General features: G+C 25.7%; 1 protein-coding gene across 2 annotated transcripts in view; it reads left to right on the top strand.

Moving 5' to 3' along the window:
- Positions 1-15,478: 15,478 nt before the first annotated feature.
- LOC132928821 (1-phosphatidylinositol 4,5-bisphosphate phosphodiesterase classes I and II) overlaps positions 15,479-22,887 on the top strand; it is a 46,898-nt gene continuing 39,489 nt past the window's right edge. For both annotated transcript variants that reach the window (XM_060993724.1, XM_060993723.1), the window contains exon 1: positions 15,479-16,336. In XM_060993724.1, the coding sequence (XP_060849707.1) occupies positions 16,274-16,336 (63 nt within the window). In that variant the 5' untranslated portion in view covers positions 15,479-16,273. The remainder of the gene's footprint in view (positions 16,337-22,887) is intronic.

The raw sequence follows: 22,887 nt of genomic DNA, 5'->3' as shown, positions 1-22,887 counted from the left end.
ATATGTATTATTGTTGTTATACACTTGTTATTTAATCGATCATTCAAATTTAGATCTAATCTCCATTAAATATATTGTACAAAAGAAATCTGCAGACTTTTATATAACACGTAAAATGTAGAGTGTATTATAGTGTATTATAGTATATTGTATATACTATATTTTACATATACACAGAAAATATACATTAGCTTGGAGATCGAGCATTTGTGCACCACGATATTATACGGTATTATACCTATTGTACTGATTGCCAAGTCGTAAAATAATATAATCTAATTAGCTAAGTGGTCACTGAATAATAATAAAAAAAAAGCCGATATATTTTGGCAGTTATGCAAGTTCTATTATTTATACAACACCACTACATTATTAAATTACACTATAATAGTGCCAGTAATAAAATAATATTGGTCATTTTATGATATCTATTAATTTACAGTCAAGTTGAATATTTTTGGTGTAATAATCATCACGCCTTACTTATTATACGATTGGAAGGTGTTATTATTGAATTATTTTCGATAGTACCTGTTTTTAAGTGTTTATAGAACAAAAAAAGTTAAATAACGTAGTCACTGTGGTTTTGGAGTCCATAGGTTACAGAGCACTAGCTGTTCTAGAAATATTTCGTATATACAAATGGCAAACAGTATGTATATATATTACCGTTGAGTATATCCGTATATACACTGTATTCTGTACTCAATAATATTACATGTGTATAGAACGTATTTAAATGGCGTTCGCATTTACGATATTATATATTATTATGTATATATAGTATATACTATACACGTTGTATATGTTTTTGCATTTTGAATATAGGACCCTCGAGTGAAACGAATGTATTATTGGTTTTCAGTTATGTACTGCATCAATTCAACTAGCTGTGACGCGTTTTTATTCGTGATAACTTTTAAGATTAGAAATATAACTCATAAGGTTTCAAATATGTTTTGTATAAAATATAAAAAAATATGCAAATAACGCTGAGCATGATCTGTGTAAAAGAAACGAAACATTTAAAAACGATATCGAGGACTAGAACTGCGGTGTACAGATGAGTACCTATAAGTACATTATAATAATATAAATACCAATTAATTTACTCATTTAGGTATTTATTAAGAAACACGAATGTCTTAAGTACACAGATGGATGAATGCAATCACAAAAGACATCGTTCATGAATTCATGATGAATTTCAAGAGACAGTAATTAAATTCGCAACCGTCTAAGCCTCTAGGGTTCCAAATTACTGACAAAATTAGATACATTGGCACTCGATGGGAGCTTATAAGGTATGACTTATGACACAAGTGTTGAGTATATTAATATATAGCATTATTAATCATTTTTTGGACTTAAATGAGAATTATATAACACAAATATATTATATTCTTATCTCAAATAATTAAATTAATATTTAACTAATATTTTCCATTCTCGCACGTGGTCATTGTTTAATATACATTACGATAAGATTAAAAAATAAAAATTATTAATTCATAGTAAATATATCACGCTATTTTATTAATATGGTCACTATTGAATCAATGAATTAAAAAGTCATATAGCACATTTAAGATTTTAGAATACGAGTTATTTTATCTTTAAAAATAGATATCCGAACTTTATTTTATTAATTTTTATACAATAGATGCCATGAATTTTCTCTGGACTAAAAATATTATATTATATCGAACATTTAATAGGGTAGTAAATAATATTTTTATACTTGCTATACATTTCATTTATTGGCAATTATAAATTATACTTGTTCGCTAATAAATTAATTGGTAATAAAATAGCTTAATATCCATTCAAAATGCTGCTACGGAATTTTCTATGAGAAACAACCAAAATGAAGGATTTAATTAAATTTACCATTTTTCCTTTCTAGTAAATATAACAATATTATTCTTATTTTCTATAAAAAAAAAAAAAAATAGATGTTTATTTAATTGGTATTATATTGTATAAAAATATCACTTATGGAAACACATAATATAATATGTGTATGTATGTGTATTTAAACACATACAAATACCCCAACAATCTTTGTGAAATACTAGTACCAAACACAGAGAGAGCATCGTCGCTTATGGAACTCCTCAAAGAGACGAACCTATTTCAAAAAATATAACATGAACACTTAGATATATCACATATAATTACGTTATCTTAAAACTTATTGTACCATATTAATTATCTTATATGCATCTTTTTTTTGTTTTTTGTAATAGTTCGTAAACATTTTAAAATTTAATATATTATTTCGGTAACGCCAATAACCATGGTAGTTGAGGCGTATTTTTAAATAAAAAAAACATACAAATTAATATAAATTGTATAATCCGTAAAAAAAATATGCACAAACGATGTTTTTAAGGTTTATTATAAAATAAAATACAATATATTAAAATAGATAAGTTAAATTTTATAAATACCAAGTACTTGGGAAAATGAATCGTTCATTGATGGAACTTCATTACTTGGATCAGTGAGAGTTAAATAATCATTAGGTCATAAGTCATGCCACCGTGTTAGTGTGAGGAGAGAATTTCACGTAATATTATTATTATTATTGTTCTTGAAAACGTATAGAAATAATAATGCGTTATTTAATCAGTTAAATAATCTGATAAGCCGAATACCTATTATGTTGTTAATAAATTAAAAATACTAATCAAGTTCTACAGAGTGTCCTGAGAGGATTTACGCATTGCGATATATCAAATAATGAAGATGTCATATATTTTTTTTTTACGAGATTCGCAGGGACAAGGATTACAATTATTTTATATTTTAAATTAATTTAATTTTTTGGTAAAAATTAAAAAAAAATTATTTTTTATTTAATTATTTTCAAAAAAACTGAAGATAACCATTTTGTATAGTTTATTTTTGGAAAATGTTGACATTTTATTTTCATTAATCTTATGATTTTTAATATTTTTTCCAGTTTTAAGAAAAATTGTGAATTATTTAATAGTTAATACCATAATATTATGCTAGTATTATCAAACATGTGGCCAAATGGTCAATGGGCTCGTGCCCGTATAATAATTAATAATACAAAAATATTCTCAAAACTAAAAAAAATAATATTAAAAACCACGATGTTAATGAAAATAAAATTTTGAAATATCAACATTTTCAGAAAAATAAATTTTACAAGATGGCCATCTTCAATTTTTTTGAAAATAATTAAATAAAAAATATTTTTTTTAATTTTTCCCGAAACATTAAATTAAATTAAAATACGAAATAAAATAGTTCTTGTCCCTGTGAGTCTTTTACAATAAAATAATTATTATGATTTCACCATTGTTTCAAGGGATATTGTAATGAATAGATTCTCACGGGACACTGTATAGGTTTATAGTTTTAAAATAAAATATCCTTACCACTTTTTAAAATAACCGAGAAAAACAAAAGAAAAAACAATAATTTTTATGTAAAATCAGTATTCCATAAAATTTATTTTATTTTCATTTGTTGTAATTCAAAAACTAATAACTGTAGGTATTTGAAATTCTAATCAAATGTTCATATTATCATTTTCCATGCAATGATAAATAAAATGTTCAAAATATTTTGAGAATATTTTTGAAGTATTATTTTTATAGTTCATAATTTATATAATAACATTTTTTTATGTAATATTAAAAAAAAATAATGCAAGGACGTTTTTAATTAGTTTATATTAAAACCAAAAAATATAAAATATATAAACACAATTATTTTTTATAGATATTATGAAGTTTCAATTTGAACAAAATCATATATTTAAAATTTTAAACGATGAATAACCGTGATGTTAATATTTTCGTTATAATTAATAAACATAAAACATTATTCATTGAGACTTACAATATTTACGTTTATTATAAATTTACTATACAAACAGTGAAATTTTCAAAATATGTAGATTCATTTTAATGGAAACTGAACAACTATTTATAAGGAAAAAAGATAGTGAGACGATAATATGTTTGTCTGATATATTACTTTATGTTGTAGTTTTAATATTAGTTTAAAAAGTATTGTTTTTATAAGACGCATTGAACAATATTTTTTTTGATTAAGTTTTGGCGACTCCATTTTTTGGTTCTTAGTATGTTTAATGTTATATATATGATTAGATTTTTGCAGTTATCAAATTATTGAAAAGCAAACGGTTTCTATTTTAAACGTTGAGGGTGGTTTTTGCCGTTTTTTGTAGCTACTAGTTGGGTCTATATCTAGTTTCTAGTTGGTAAGAATTATTATTAATAAAAATATAATACAATATTATAATATTATTATTAATTATTATTTACTTAGAATTAGTTTTCGTATGAAATTTCGTTCTTAATCTCGAAGGCGTGTTTAGATAAAAACTTAGATCTAGTTGATACTTTTGAGAGGAAAAAATAAAAATTTACAGCATTTTTCAAAATATTTAAAAAAAAAACCAAAATTATGGAAAAATTAAATTTAAACTGATGTTTAAATATTATCAAAATAAGAAATTAACGTATAAAATAACTAATTTGCTCGTTGTTTTTTGTTAATTATTACGCTTAAATAAATTTATAAATAGTGTATCTGTATACATATAATATTATAATAGGTAAATAATGTTTATTTATTTATAACTTTTACACGTATAATTTACGCATTATTAATAGTGGAATACACCAATTTTATCAGTCAATTTTTATGATTTATCAAAAAATTTTAATATTTAAGTGATTATAATGGAAACCCCAAATAATAAAACCCATTTCGTATTTTATAAAAAAAAAAAAATTATATGATGACAAACTATGAACGTAATTTTGAACATACGATTTTTATAACGCCTGTATTTTTATGACTTGCTGACATAATAATAAAGGACTTGAGTTTCGTACACTTGACACAAGACAAATTTGTATACTTGGTTTTTTTTTTTACTCGTTTATTTTATTAGCAAACATAAATATTAGTATATAACTAAGTAAAAGTTTCCCGTTCTAAATATTTATTTTTGGTTTTTAAGTTTTTTAATGTTTATTTTACCAGAACATACTAAATTAATTAAAGTTATGTCAATATTTTACAAATATTTCAGTTTAATGAAAACTGTTTAATTAAATTGTTTTAATGAATAATTGATTACATATGGTTAACCAAAACGTTCTAAATTATTATAATCAAGTGTCTTAGTGCCTCTATGAATCAAATTCCTATACAGATTAAGTATTTTAGATTTTACTTTTAATAATATAATTATTATTTTATGACATTTAAAAGAAGTCTTAACTCTAAAAGTATGCGCAGTCTCGTCATACACCAGGCATAATTCAGTAGATTTATAGTAGGGGTCATAAAATCAATGAAATTGAATTGAGGATTTTTTTTATTGAGTTATTATGTTCAATATTTATAAATAGATGATAATGCTCTAGATAAGTTAAAAACAATAACAATTCATATAGGTATCAAACTATTATTAATTAAATATCACATAATCATTTTTATATTAATCATATTGTGTGTACATTTTGTATTATAAAACGATCAAAAATACTTAACATAGAATAATCGAAAATAATTTAATAATGGACAATGTTAATTATAAAAAAACTGAAAAAATATATAAGCAAGCATTATTGGGGATTTTTTTTTTTTGGTGAGGGGGGGAAGTAATACCCTCTTCGCCGCCATAGAATAGTTGTATCTGTTAAACATAAATAGGATGTACAATGAACAATTTTATTATTTAATATTTAATGTGTATTAAAACATATAGATCTTAATAAACTGATTACTTAGAAGAGATTAAGACGTAATAATCACTTGAGCGAGAATAGCTAATAGAACAGTGATTCAAATCATTTCTACCTTGGAAAAATTATATAAAAAAAAAAATAATCATCCAATTAATTATTAAACACATATTAATCATCTGTAACACTGCCATAAACCAAAATATGTTAAAAGAACATTTTTATTCTTTGGGTCAAAAATTATTTTTAAGAGTTAATTATATTTGTGAGACAGAAAAGAATCTTAAATTGTTGGTAAACTGTGCACATGGATTGGATATCAATTTCTTAAAACTTCATAGAATCTGTAAATTTAGAAAATCTTGAACGATTTTATAATTCGTATTCAATCAATGGTATCCCTAAAATCCCTTGTTACAAATAGATAACATTAAATTTGGATTTGGGTATCACGTTCGATTGTGAGTCGGGTTCTCACTCTCATATACATATAATATGTTTTAAGGCACTAAAATGAAAGCTTAAAGAGAAAAATGTAACGAGTTAAAAGCATAGGCGCGCGTAACTAGTCCTTTTAGTTATTGGAGGGGGGCTGGATTCCTAAAAAATATTTATAAAAATTTGTTTTAGATTAGATTATTATTTATTGTTTCTATCGGTGTTTACAACTGGTTCTTGAATTATTATTCGTTTATTTGAAACATTTTTTTTTACATTTTGGGCAAAAATAAAGTTAATACTAATATGTTTATAGGTACATATATTTTACCAAAAATTCTACGGGGCTGAAGCCCACCCAAGCCCCACCTAGTTACGCCTATGGTTAAAACTAGTAACCCGTATAAAGTCATCCTGTTGTGCCTTTGTTAAAATTGTCGTGTAGTATCCTTAATCCTTATACTTCTTGCGGTATAAAAGAAATGTAACCTGTTAAGCAAAATTTCCTTAGGTTTTAGCGTTTATATTCAATAAAGATAATATTTTTCATGATTATTTTCTAATAATATTATGACCCACCTTGGTTTGATTGCTTTAGAGCATCAATTAATATTTTTGAAGGGCCACATTAGGAATCTGAAAATTTTTCAAAGGCCATCAAAATTCTAAGTACATATTTTTAATATATAATATAACAATATGTATTATTTTAAAATTGGATGTAATTAAGAACATTATTTTGTTTTTTTATTATTTTCTATTGTTTATGAGCATTAGGTAAGATGACTTCGCATCCGCATGTGTTGTGTTCACTTAGGACATATACAAAACGCGTTTACGCAGTCTGAGTAGAACTCATTCAATATTGGTCTAGAGTAAATATGCCTATTATAAAATTAAAAGATGACAATATTTTGGAGGGCAAGATGAGTATTTTTTAAAAAAAATTGATAAGTTAAAGGTTATTTAAAATTTTTGAAATTGTCGCTATTTTTAAACAATATAATGAATGTTATATTGGGAATAATGGAAAAAATTTTTAGTTACATCATGCTATAGAATATAATTAATATTGCAAATATTTAAAAAAAATTTAAAATAAATATTAATTGTAATAAATACAATAAAATAGAAAACTGTTTAGTGAGAAAAATGACCAACCTATAGCAACCGATATATCATATGTTGTCAGTAAAAACCAATAATATTTAACAAAAATAATAATTTACAACAATAACACATGATATATAATGTTGTAATAATATGTGTTATTTTTTCTTTGTCAACAGGCCGGATAAAATGTGTTCGCGGGCCGCCATTTGGTGACCCATGCTTTAGACTAAAGGTTAGAATTAGAAGGCGAAATTCTAATTTTTCCTTTTCTCGAGTAGACAACTAATTGATGTCATGTATTTTATTGATTTTTCTATATTAGTATACTACCATTTAAGATCAAATTTTATGTTCCTTCTATGTATGTCTGTCACACACACACACACACACACACACACACACACACACACACACACACACACACACACACACACACATATATATATACACATATATCTTATACCTAAAAGCAACTGTAATTATTAGGGAACCGATCAATAATTAGGATTATATTCGATATATGATTGATATGTATGATATTTGCGTATATCAAATATGAATTCATCAGTTTATTAAGTTTATTTAGTAGCCAGGTACGCATAGGAATCTAATAAGTAATAAGTATACTTATTATCTAAATATATTTTGTATATTAATATTATAAATTATAAATATTCATAGTGCATAATTGATCCGTAAAATATTATAAAATAAAATATTTTAGAATCAAAATTTTAAATTACAACAAATATCATAAAAAATGATTATATACTAACATCACAATCTTCAGATGTCTGAAACAATGTTACGTACAACTGTCAACATTTTCAAAACAAAAAGAAGGAAACGTGATAGAAATTTTCAACAAACTGTCATCACCAATGATTTCGATAGGTAGGTATTCACTTTTGACTTCTATAGAAAATACTACCAGTTCTTGAGTTATAATTACTTTATAGAATTCGAGTAGTGAGTAATACCAACATCATTCATTATTTCCTTTGTATAGCTAGTTTCCTATTTAAAATACAAATAAATCTATAAGTAATGATTACGAGAAGATTGTGAAATTATTATTCTTGTCTTATCTAAATAAAATTAAACAATTCTATTCCGTCAAATAAAGTCTAAAAACATTTATACATCTAAGATTTAATGTGTATCCATTAAAAAAATAATTTTGTAAAGAAATAAAAACTAACATTCATCAACCAATGTAAAATAGCGTGAAAACGTTTTAAATACGTTATCTCTTCAATATCAGATCAGATTATGTATAAAATATAGAGGAATTGATCAATAAAAACATAAAAACATTAATCTAAAGGGTGAGTCATCGAATTTTACTGACCTATTATACAATATGAGTTATTGATGTTCTTTTAACAAAAACTGTATAAATTATAATAGAAAGGATTGTACATTTTAAATTCTAAGAAGATTGAGAAGCTATCGGTTCTACAATATAATATACGTTTATTTTTCAGGAAATAATTTTTAGGATAATATTAAAATAATGTAATATTTAAATTATTGGGTTTAATATGTTGGGTGATGATTCATTTAAATCGACCTATACGTACACGAGAATTTAGAAAAATATTATAATTTAAAATTCCAATATTTATATTACAGGTATGTAATATAATATAATCATTGCCCATTGGCAATAGGTACAAAAAAAGTGAAATATTAAAATGTGTTGAATAAAATATAAATTCACAAAATATTTATTTTTATTGAAATGTTGTATATACGTACAAATATTTATTGTAAATAGTATTTGGAACGACCTTAAATGTACTAAAAATGCATATATTTATTCTCTTCGAAAGTACAAATATGTTTTAAAAATATACACTTATTTTTTGTATATAAATATTTTTTAAATTTATTATTTAAAAAAATACAACTTTAATAAGTTAAGCCCAGAATTAATAGTTTTAGGAAAGTTAAATTAATTTAATGTGCATTCATAGTTATATGTTTAGATTACATAAATAATAAAATAAAGGCCTACCTATGAATTTGTAAATTTTTAAAACCTAATTTCTAAGCCAACTTTAATAACAATAATAAATAGTTTTAAAAATATTGTTTTAGTAAAGTTTTTCTTATTATTAAAATTAAATAATTTATATACACAACTACATATATATAATATATATGTGTGTGTGTATGACGTATGTGTATGAGTATATAGTTATAAATTTGAGATTGAAAAATCATAATATATCATTTTTTTTCTTATACTATCAAGGTATTTGAAAAAAACTATACAATATAAAGTGAAAACTGAGATCTCTCAAAATAATTGTAAGTATATATATTTTACTTGACTTTTTTTCTTTTTTTTAGTTTGTAATATACAATCTTTACCCACAAGGTACAATATGAATATGCGGCAAAATAATAAATCCATACATAACATTTAATTATTAATAAATAAATAAATAATAATAATAATTATTATTATTTAATACACATTATGATAATAATAAATACATATTTATAGAAATCTTTTATGTGAGAAGTTATCTATTATAATGACACTCACGGGTTTAATTAACCAATAATTAAATTGTATTTTCTTTAAATATTAAATATTTTCTAAGTTATTGTAAAATTAAAAAATATTCCCTTAATGCTATAAAAAAAACATAAAATAATTTGCTAATACATGCACTATAACCTTTTAATATTTTTATCTCGGTGTCTTGAAACTAATTACTAGCGTACTTAGCAATAAAAATAATAATAATAAAACAAAAATTCAAACGCAACTGCAACTTCCATTCCCAAATTTAATCATAAATATAAGTATAAAAATATATTTATATTTATATCTTATGTAGGTACTTAGTTCAAAATAATTTTATTGATAAATTAAATTAACAAAATAATAATAATTTAATTAAAAAAAACTACTGTTAGTAGACAATAGGCAATAAGTTAAAATTGTAAGTGTACAATATTTAATTTATTTTTAATAGTATTTTTGGTTAACATTCTTTTATTAATAACTATTTATATAAAATATTATTATATGAGTGAAACCAATAATGAATAATAAAAAAATGCTTATAAATAATTGTTATGTTTTAATTAGACAATCAGATAATAAATTAATATATTATGTTTTTGTATTTAAATGAAAACATTGTATTGATTAAAATATTTAACTTATAAAATTATAACTGATTACTTATTACAAATGCAATTTTTTTTAAAAAAATTGATTAGTATAATATTTCAATATTAGCCTGTATATATCTAAGTGGCTACTTAAATATATAGATTATTTGATGCCTTGGTGGTGGCCAATCGTACGATTAAATAATATCATAATTTTATATTCATAAATATAAATATAGTCTTAAAATATATATTATTTTAGTCCAAAATGTTTCTCTCAAAAAAAAGCTCTGCCTCCAACACCCTTCTATATACACACAATATTTATCTTTAATACTTCAATTCAATACAATCAAAAATTAAATGTAAATTAATATGAACAACTATTATTATATATTGTTACTATCTAAATAACTCGACATTGGATATAAAAAAAACTATGAAGTTATTAAATTGTAAATGACCTTGTCGAAAAACTAGTAAGTTAATGTATATAGGTAATATGTGCAATTTCTTCCCTTACATCATTTCATTGCATTTCATAATTATTAATAACTGTTACTGATATTATTATAATTATTTTATAATATATGCGATTCGTTTAATCGTTTCTGACAAAAATTATAGTTCAACCTGCTGTATAGGTACTTTAAACACAAAAAATAATTCCTTACATTAATATATGCATCGTATAATATAATAAAATATGCTTAGAAATATAGACAGATTTAATGTCGTCTCTGTTCGGAATCATTTTTCTTATACAATGATTTATTATTGAATTCTAATTAATTTTACATGCCCATTACAGCGATCTACTCTGTGATGACAGACGAGGTATATTGGATATTTTTTACATAGTAGATGAGTGACTTCCTTGTTTTTTTATTATTATTATTTTTTTTTTCATAATATTCAAACCATTAGGAAAATTTTTTGAACAAACGATAATAATAATTAGGGTTTATGATTGTTTGTGACTTTTACATATTTTTTTCTTTTAGTCATGCACACTGCGGACCCTTATAAAACATAATAAATCAGTTTGGAATGATGTAGAAGCAATTACATTAAATTTTATTTTACATGTTTTAATGTTTTATTTTACTATAAATGCATTTTTATTTTTTATTTTTATATTTGTATCTATACAATTTTTATGTTTAAAATAATTTTTTAATTTTATACAGTTTAGGTCTTTTTTTAGTTTTAAATTTAAAAGAATATTTTTAAAACACTATACCTCTGTAAAAATTAATATACATAATATCATAAAAAATAAATAGTATAAAAATGTAATAACACGCTTGGTATCAATACTTAATTATATTAGAAATAATACCTATTTCCTATGTTATATATAATATATTTGGTTTATTAGTTTATATTACATATATAAATACTACAAGTATACTTGTATATATATTTTTTGAATGACTATATCTTAGTTTTCACAAAATTTAAAAGGTTTGTTTTTATTTAATTATTTTGGGATTTGGTTTTTTTTTATATATAAAATATTGAAGAACCCCAATTTCGTGTACATTATAATAGAAGTTAAAAAACATCTATAGCCTTAAAATAAACAATGGTTTGTTATGCACTATATATCACGCCTTTTAAATAATTTAATAAAACAATTTTCTATTGCTAATTTATGCTCGACTTTATTGATTTTTTTTATTAAATTCCAAAAATGAATAGAAAAAGTTTTATTAAAATAATAAAATGAATAAAATAACTAATATCACTTAAATCTGTTTAGATAAATAAAAAATACATATAGAAATATTTTTTAAATATCAACTGAAGGTATACGTATATAGTGTTACATTTAGAACCATATGAGAAGAAATCTAGCTTATTGTACAACTTTTTTTTTAAATTTATACTAATACTAATACTAATGAATACTAATACTACTATTAATTATTAAAAAAAAAACAAAAATACATTAATATAATAAATTTTAAGTCCCTGATGATCGACATCCAGAAGAATTTACTATTTATAGGTTCCTAGGAAGAGATTTTGATGAGCAAAAAAAAAGGTTTAAGCTTCAAATAATAATTATTTGAGAATAATCCACATATCCGATTTTTGTATCGTGATCAATCGATAATGGTAAAATTAATTTTTATAATAATCGACCTATATTTCTTAAAAAGATCGACTAGTGTGCGATCTCTGGTATATCGTATTGGATTTGAATACAGCAAATATAGGCAACTATGTTGTTATTTAAATTTGTTTAATTTAATTGTCTTAAATCTAAATTATATAATAGTAGTATTTATAATGCATAGATGAATTTCATAAAAATTTTAACTTTAAGGCTTATAAAAAAAATATTAAACTTTTTAATTGATGTAAGTGTAAGAACAATTAATCTTAATTTTATTACATTTTCAGATTTTTGACTAACTAACAAATTGTTATCGCTATAAATCGAAAAAAAAAATAAAAAAGTTGAATTTTTCAAATATCTCTAAATACTTGTAATTCAAATCTAAGATATTTAAAAATATTAAAAAAAAATTCATAGTATATTCGATTATTGCTTTTTGAATCAAACTACAACAAAAAAGAAAACAAAATCAAATTTGTTGAATATTGTATTTTTATGTTAATATTACCGTTTAAATTTTTCATCAGAAACCATTTTTATATTGAAGCATTTTTACTGCTACAAATATGAAAACACATACAAATACAAAATTCGTGTTAATACACAGTATCTTAAATAGATATTATTTAAGTTAATAATATATGTATTTATTGTACATGTATACTATTATTTAGTGTACTGTCATTTAAAATGTTTCGCTATATCGTATTCCAACAGTTTACAGTTATTATGATAATTTACATCAATTACATTCAAACATAGATTCATTTATAATGTAATTTTATTTTAAATATTTAGTTCAGTTTCTTTTAGTTTTTTTTCGTCCGAAAAAATTATATCAATATGTGGGTTATAGTTTTGAATCTCGAACAAATGAGTGATTACTCTTAAAATATTTACCTTCTATTAAATATTTAATGATAAAGGTTATCTCTTTAAAGTCATTCTTAATGATTTCATTGTTAAATTTCAATATTATTATAATATTAAAACAATTATTATGACTCCCGTACCCAAATATAGGGTTTCCAAACTTTCTAGATAGACATCAATAGTGCTGCATGCCTGTATTTTATAATTATAAGTAATCATTTAATTAATCTAATATAAAATAATATTAATTTCATAAAATAATAATGGCTAAAATAATATTAAAATGCCCGATTTTGAAATAATATAATATGAGCGTGGATGTTGATGGGTGAGAGGTCTTGTCCTATCGACATTTATTTCGATTATCTAAACAACTGCATTCTAGTTGGGTCTAGGAATTTAACGAGAGTTTAGCAGTAAAATTACCGAACTTTTAGTATGAACACAAAATCATTGCCTACCGCGGCACTATGTGTGTTCATGTGTTCATGAATATTAAATATTATGATTAACACGGAGTGGCATCTAAAATAAAACATTGATCAGTCGAAAAGTTTTATAAATAGTATAATACTATGAACATTTTCCAGATTACGCGATTATTTACATCAGTACCTATAACAGCATAACCTATACTTCGTATTGGTCCAATTTTATTGTATGGAACTGATTGCGTTCAAATGACGTCGCTCTACTTATCTACGTACGTATATTCAGAACCCAACTACTATACTTCTATACCATACCTGTAGTAATGTAATTGTCACTAATGTTTGCGAGACTGCAACCTAAACTCGGACCTAAACAGATCGGTAGATCTAAACAGCCTTCGAATGTTAAATTGTATATTATTATTTTTTTTCGAATTCGTTGAACTCATGCGGGACCTATAACACGATAATATTCAATTTATCAAACCCGTAATAACATATTTAACTTTTTAAACGCGATAAATATAAAATATATATATTTATATATTTTTTTCAATACCCTCATAATAATATAGGTAAGTACCTAATATTATAGTGTTAACTATACACAACTGGGATTGACGTCCGTAAGTCTGTTCCGTACACATGCAGCAGAGAGTTTAAAAGCCGTCTCTGCCGCCGCAGAGTGTTATGAATTTATGATGGTATAATAATATGGTTATTATTACACGAATACCGTTGTCACGGCGGTTCATGTTGCGCGAGGGAGGGGTGGGATAGGATGGACTGTTAATTTAAATTTCAATCGTCCGGGATGATTTCATGCGGTCGGTGGCGGCGGCGGCGGCGGTGGGAAGCATATCAGTACGTCGTGTAGGTACTCATGTACATAATATTATTATTATTATTATTATTATTTATTATTAAATAAATTATACATAGAGAGTGAAAGAGAGATAGCGGGCGTTTCGGCGTGCTATATTGTCTGTAGTCGCGTATATTTCGTCGTGTCGTACGTACGTACGTAATAATAATAATATTACGTATTATAAATTATAATAGTATAGTAGTCGGTGCCAGACGATACGATTACGACGACGATAATGATAATAATAATAATAACACGTCACCGGGAATAAAATAATAATAATAATAAATACTCGGCGGCGGCGAAAATCTCCAGCAGCGGTCTTGTTGACGCGTCATGCCGTTGTGTACGTTACGCTATTATACGGCGTTATCGCCGGTCTCCAGCATCCGGACGCGGCGGCGGCGGCGGCAGATCGTGCGAGCCGGCGCGCGCGTCACCGTTACAGCCACCGCTGCCGCCGTCGTAGTCGTCGTCGTCGTCGTCGTTCGCCAGCATCCGGCGAGTCCCCGTCCAACGGGCGGCAGCAACACGCGCTGAGGTGCGCGGGCGACGTGGTGCCGCGGCTCTCGCGGTGTGGCGGCCGGTTGCGACTTGCGACTAAGGTCGTGCGGCGAGGCGGTTTTTGTCGACCGGTGGGTGGGGGTGGAAGTGGCGGCGGCAGACACGTAGCCCACCGCCGCCCCACCAAAGCACCACGGGCACGGTGCGCCGCCGAGTGCCGCGAGTACCACACTGCCGTGTCAGTCGTTCGCATACCGCCGCCGCTGTCGCTCGCCGTTCGCCTGTCCGCACGGTCGACGGTCGTTTCGGTTTCGTCACATCGTAACACACACACACGTCCGCGGGTCGACGACAGTGACTTTTACCGGCCGCCGATGTTCGAAATAATAATAACAACGACAACATAACACCCGCGAGTACCTGCCACGGTCGGCGTGTTCCGTTAACGCTCCGAGTCCGGTCCAGTCCTCGGCGTGCGTGCGTGTGGTGGCATTGTGTGCTGTTTGTCCGTGGCCATGTCACGTTACCGCTTCACTAGTGTTGCTATAAATTATTGTTATACGGGTGGGTTTTCGATTTGAAATTTTTTTCACGCCGTTTCCGTTGTGTCGGCGGCGATTGAGTCGGAAGAGAGAGAGAGAGAGCGCGAGAGCGAGAGAGAGAAAAAGAGAGAGCGAGCGAGCGAACGGACGAGAGATAGCGAGACGGAATAATTAAAAACAACAAAAATAATATAGCGAATTACGTTTAGTTTTTTTGTGTTCGTACACCGCGGCCGACACAGGCGCCGTACGGAACGACGTGCGATGACGGCACGGACGTGGGTAACGTCGTGGTCATCGTGGTCATCGTGGTCGATGTCGATGTCGATGTCGACGCCGCCACCGACGCCACCGCAGCCGCAGTCACCGCTGCCGCCGTCACCGGCTAGACGACCGGTTTGAACCAGTTTGACGGAGCGTGAAAACTAAAATTGTTGTTACAGTCGCCCGGCCGTCAAGTTCGGCACCGAGCACGCGAGATGGCTCCTTTGGACGTGCCCCGGGTACTGTTGGACGGCGAAAAAGTGGTGAAATGGGACGACGTGAGTACATCATTTAAAACGCATACCTAATAGAGTTGATAAAAACTGCGCCCGTTACAATCGTTAATCACTATTGATAATGCGTGAGTACGATGACGTTCGTCGGCAAAGAGTTATTGTATTTCTATATTAATATAATGTATGTAAATTATACATATACAATAATATATAGACCGATTGACGTCATCTTTTTATAAAAAATATTATTGTAATAGCAGTAACGATATGTTATGTATATAGTATTATCATGAGTAGAAGCCCGTTATTGATAACGCGACGGTGGTGTGCGAGCAACAAGTAGTGCCTTCATGTCAGAACGATATACAGAGAAACAGTTATTACTTATTACTACATTTGTAGCAGTAATAACAGTATCGTAGTAGACAGTAGTAGTATAATAACATTAGCGTTGTTATTACTAATTGAGTAAACAGCAATATTGGTAATAATATGGTGATTTAACTTTTCATTAGGTATAGGTAATAAGAGTGATGGGTAACTCGTGTTATAACAACAAACCTATATATATATATATATATACCGTACGTAGTATTTAATTTGTACTCAGTATTATATTAATGTAAACTGTATTATACTATATAGCGTAAATCCGTTGTTAATGTAAAATGTGTATACTGTATATATTAATTATGCAGTGTTTTCCGAACACGGAATTATTTACGCAACGGTTACGAGATGATAATAGGATATTCGAGAGAATAGAAAGTATATCGAAACATGTTACGATGTTATTATTATTATTATTATTATTATACATAACATCGCCGATGACATTTATAGTTCTATAAGTAATATTGGTATGGTCAAAAATGATTATAATAATTTCACATGAATACACGATTAATTAAGTCAACGCGTGAAAGTGAGCGGGTATAGGAACAACTGTTTCCACGAAAAAGTGTTTTTGAAATAGAGCGATAGTACTTATGTAGATAACTACATTTTATATAGTATATGTACAATGTACCAATATATTATAATGTTATAAGTGTATGAGATGATATGATAATATAAATACATAACACATAAAATATATTTAATTGAGTATGCGGTGAGCTTACTGCCCTTTATAAACCTAAATCTTCGTATTTCTTTGGTGTTAGTTATTATATTTTTTTTTACATAAAATACGCGGAATATAATTTTGTATTTTATTCTATCATAACGTATTATAATTATTACAATAATTTTAATATAAAAAAATTAAATATTTAATATGTTGCCCGCAGCGTAATAGCCGGTGACAGTATTTAAATGTATGCTTAATATGCTTATACACTTAAATATTCTCGAAAAACTTTTTAAACGCTCTGTTTTACTTAAAGTTGACGTGGTGTCCGACATTTTGTTTTACTATATTAGGTTTGAGGATTACAATATTATATATTTGATTTAGTTTGGTATTAGTGTAGTCTGTAGAGGCTTTCATAGGATGTTTTCAGCGGGTGTGTATAATTTAAAAAATGTATAAACAAATAATGAAAAACATATAATCCAATTAAAATAGTATCAATGAGCAAGTTAAACCAAAAGATCATATCCCATTGCCTAAAAATATTTAACGTTTCTTTTATTTTTTTTTTTCATAATGAATCCTATGATTAAATTAAAATGGCCTTGAGATACGTGAACTTTTTTAACTTATAACCGGAACCTAACTTTTTTCTTTATTTCCAGAAGACGATTACTATCTTTTAGCATATTTTTTCTTAATATATTTTATTTTATTTTCTATTTAGCTGAATTAAAGTTTATTAAAAAATAATATATAAGTAGTTACTGAAAAGTTTTCTGTAAGCAATTAGGTAACTTAATTTTCACCTCAAAAAATATGTTCATAGTCATATTAAAATTGTAAATATTTAAATATTTTTCGTGAATTTATTAATTTACATCTTAAAATAATTCGTAAGTATCTATTGTATTAGGTTTGTAATTTGAGAAATTGTCATGATATAATATATTATGCTTATGCGAATTAAGTTCAACAATGATATATTTTTTGTAAATTCAGTTTTAACGTTTAGGAACAGTCGTAACTAATTTTTTACCCAATCATAATAAATATTAAAGTATATTTTTGACAGTAAAATTAATTCCAAACATTTTTTATAATTAAATAAGAAAAATAAATTTAACGAAGAAAAATTAACAATATTTTTCTATCCTTATTATTGAGGAATATGATCACAGTAATAAAGCAGCCTCAAATCACGGTACTAAAAAGAACATGAACAAAGTTCGTTGTTCCACGATCGATTAATAGTAACTAGATTAAGAATATAAAGGTTTTCTAACAAAATTTGTAACAAAAAATATGCCCATATAATAAAATATCATCCATGGCAATCAACCTTGCCAAATAAATAAATAAAATAAAATATAAATACATCAATGGTCTCTGTGTATAAAATATACACAGAGAGGTACAAAATTATTTAAGCACAAACCGCTTATACTTTATTGTACTTAAACTATGGATTCATTCAAGTACATATTTTTCAAAATGTTTAAGTACTTATCCATACCAAATAATATTATCTTTAAATAATATTTTAAAGTTTTAGCGTTTAGTGATTACTTGAACATTATATCAAGGTTTTGTTAAAATTTGACAGTACGCATAATGTTCAACTGCAATTATTAATTTTAAATAACAGCAGTATAAAGACGTTATTTTGGTAAATATATAAGAGCTTGGTAAATATAGGTACCTGCAACATTTTACAGACTTTTTTACCATTTGTAAAATTGAGTGACCTCCTCAATTTAATTATTACCATTTTCATTTTAACATTATTTATATAATATAATATTTGGTTAATAAGTGAAGTTTGCCGTGTAACATAATGTTATGTATTTTAATGAGCTATGCTTTAGATTAGATTATTTATCCGCTCTAATATTAATATCCTCTTGTTATTAGTGGAAAAACAATTTTGAATCCATAATACATTTATTAAAAAAAGACGTTTTACACTTATTAGAAAAAAAAAAAAAAAAATATTCAATGGCTTCCTTCGTCATGTGGTTGGTTAGATTGTTACTAAATAAAGTTACTTAAAGGATGCCACTTCCTATACAATTTATAGTTTTAAAATGCTCATAACTCGCTTCGTAATTAAAATATCAATTAAAGACTCCTAGATGCCTTAGATAATCTTATCTTTAAAGTTTAAATTTTATAATAAGTCAATTCACTCTAGTTTTAGAAAATAAAAAATAAAATGGACTTTTATAAACTTTAAATCAACTATTATGGTGTACGTTTGTAAACGAAGATAACATAATATATTATGGGCGTGGCGTCCTCTTAAGTCATAGGAAAACGTCGTAAGTTACTCGTCATCAGCCTTTTTCTCAACGTATATCGGCACGTTCAATCAAGCCGTTTTCGCGACTTCGTCCATTATTGCGTACAGTCATAGTTGTATGGAGTATTAGTACGATGGTATTTTAGCTGAACAAGTGGTTTGCGTATGTTACAATTATTTTCGATCCAACGTAACGCGTCGCTCATTTTCCGAAGATTAGGTTCCATAATAAGAAATACGCACATCATTTCATCTGTTTTATTTACAGGTTCTTTGTAAGTCTAGTCAGCTGTAGTCATTCGTACTAATTTAAATAATAAAAAAATAATATATTATCATGTAAGGGCTAATACTTAACTTGTCGTATATTTTATAATTATACATCAATATTTATTATATTCCTAACCAAGTTAAAATTGTTGATATAATAAAAGTGCCACATTGGGTGGGTGACGCCCACGCCCTACTACATCTGCTCTAAATAATAGGTACGTTTCTGTATATTTGAAGGCGAAGAATTAAATTATCAAAGGAGTACTTAAAAAATATTCTTGTATTTCGATTGGAAATTAAGTTTAGCTCGTACTTTAAATGTTTCCCGCTAGAATTAAATAACAAAACATAGGTATAATGAAAAATGAAAACTCTCTAAAACATAGTTAAATATATAAATCTACATCAAAAACTATTAAACGAATAATTGCAAAATTGAAATTAACATTGAATTTAGGTGAAAACATGTACAAATTCAAAAAATTATGAAATGTTAATTAAGTAAGTAGAACAATGATTTATTTTTATGTTTGTATATCAAAAATATTTTAATATCAAATTATTGGTTTTGTTAATTAATATTTCATAGAAATAAATCTTAAAATAATTAAATATATTTGTTTATTTTTGTTGGTGTACTTATGTCACAATGTCATATGACAAATATAATAATATATAAATATGATATTCACTTAGGTAAGTAAATTTTGTTTACTTAATTAATAGTAAAACTAAGTGTAAATTGCAGTTTAAACTTCTTTTTCAATTTCTTTAAAAATTTTACAAATTGTTATTTTCAAAACTTTTAATTGTATAAACTATTCATAAATATATCATACAATAAGGAATTATATGATGAAAATATATAAAAAAAAATATTAAAAATTAACTATAGGAAGTATATAGTATATAAAAAAATAATTCTAATTTAATAATTCTCCCAATGGATACATTTCAACATTTTTTTAGACTTTAAATTCCCATTTCGACAAAATGATTATTATTTAAAATATTTTTAAGAAATTAAAATATTAAAATTGATAGTTTTAAAATATGTAATTATAATATGAAAAGTTTATTTTTTAAATTTTCGTTTCGGTAAAAACCTAATATTATAAAGTTTTGATTTCTGTATTTTTCGATTATAATTTGACGTTTTAACAAAAAGGTTACTTTTACATATTATTTTTACTAAATAAAAATTAACCCAACCAATTATCTTTTATGTGATGTAGTATTTTGCTTTTAAATTTAGAATAATAGTACATTATTAATATCCGTAATGTCGACTATCGTTTTAATTTTAAGGGTTTATTTACTTAAATATACAATAAAAGAACTTGATTGTACCACTAAAAAAAAAATAAAATAAAAACGGAATTTAAATTACTATTACTAAATCCCTTTTGAATATCTACAGAAAACATATAATTGGTTAAAGATTTTTACAATTAAATCGATGTAAAACGTTCATTTATATTACATAATATTTGTATTATTTATAGTTCTGTCGAATGTAAATAAAATATTTTAGTAAATAATACAAGTATATGTTTATTATTTATGATCTAAATTAAATTAATTTTAAGTTTAATTAAACAAAAGTTCAAATACCTCTTTACTAATTAATCAACTTCATAAGTTATATAATATTTTATTTTAGATTTTAATAAGTAGTTTTTATTAGAACCTGTGTAGCTATTATAAATTAAAATTTCGTTTTTCTTATCCGTGAGAAAATAAGCCTCTTGTCTTTAAGGTAAGACATGGTTTACAGTACTTTATTACTCGTAGATGGTCGTTGATATAATACATTTCTGCAGTAAGTACTTTTCTGAAATTGGATACATTTCACACATTATTCATTTTCATTTAATAGCATTTTAATAGTTTTTTTTTTTTAAAAGAGTATTTTAAAATGAATAATCATCATTGGGACTTGGGTTACAATTACGATTTTTTATGTTCTTGAATTCTGATAAATATTTAACGTACTTATATAGGTATGGGTTATATGAAGTAAAAAATGTGTAATCTATCATAATATTGTATGCTTATTTTTTTTTATCAATTCATAACACAAAATAAATAAATGTCTGATAACATGATAATATTTATTTAATATAATAATAACAATACATTTTAGATACATTCAATACGTGATAATATTTAAAAATAAAATCGTTTCCAAGTTAGATTAGGTTTAACCATGTTTAATAAAATTGTTATATTACTAATAAAAGTATTGGGTTACTTGATTAAAAATAAGTATATGGTTGTATTAGTAATTTTTAATTTATTAAACAAAGTTTTGGTGTTTTAGATTTTAATATGTGTGGAATTTGTCTGTACTTATCTTTTAGACAGTATTTTTAAATTTTTAATTTATTATTAATTTCAAAAATATAATTTAATAATGTTTTTTTTCAATTTAACATTTTTGTTTATACAAAATAAATTAAAATAGTACATGTTTAGTTTGAGTTTGTCTACCTATATATATTTTATTACATTTTAATTTAATCATGAAAATATTCTTTTGATTTATTTTTTATAATAATTTAAGTACTTACTGTATTGCTATTAGTTAAACTATTCATTCGTCATTGTATGTTATATTATATCTAGAGTAAGAAATACATGAATTTGATTTTTTTCATATCAAACAGGGATTGTGTTTGATAAATTTGTTTTAGTATACAAAATCGTTATCTGTGAGAAAATTTTACATTCTATTAAATTCATTTGATTTAGGCTTAAAAATTTGAATTTTAAATTTTAATAAAACTAAGTACAGTTACAAAAATAGAGAATTATACTCGGAATTATACGAGAAAATGTTTTTGTAGCATAGATTTTAAATAAAAGTACACGGTTTTATAATGTTTAATTTTCATCTTAACATCATACATTTACTTTTTATGTTTTTAATTGTTGATGAAG

This window comes from Rhopalosiphum padi, chromosome 4 (genome assembly GCF_020882245.1).
Source record: "Rhopalosiphum padi isolate XX-2018 chromosome 4, ASM2088224v1, whole genome shotgun sequence".
NCBI lineage: Eukaryota > Metazoa > Arthropoda > Insecta > Hemiptera > Aphididae > Rhopalosiphum > Rhopalosiphum padi.
The sequence above is the reverse complement of the archived record's forward strand: the minus strand, read 5'-3'. Positions and strand labels throughout refer to the sequence as shown.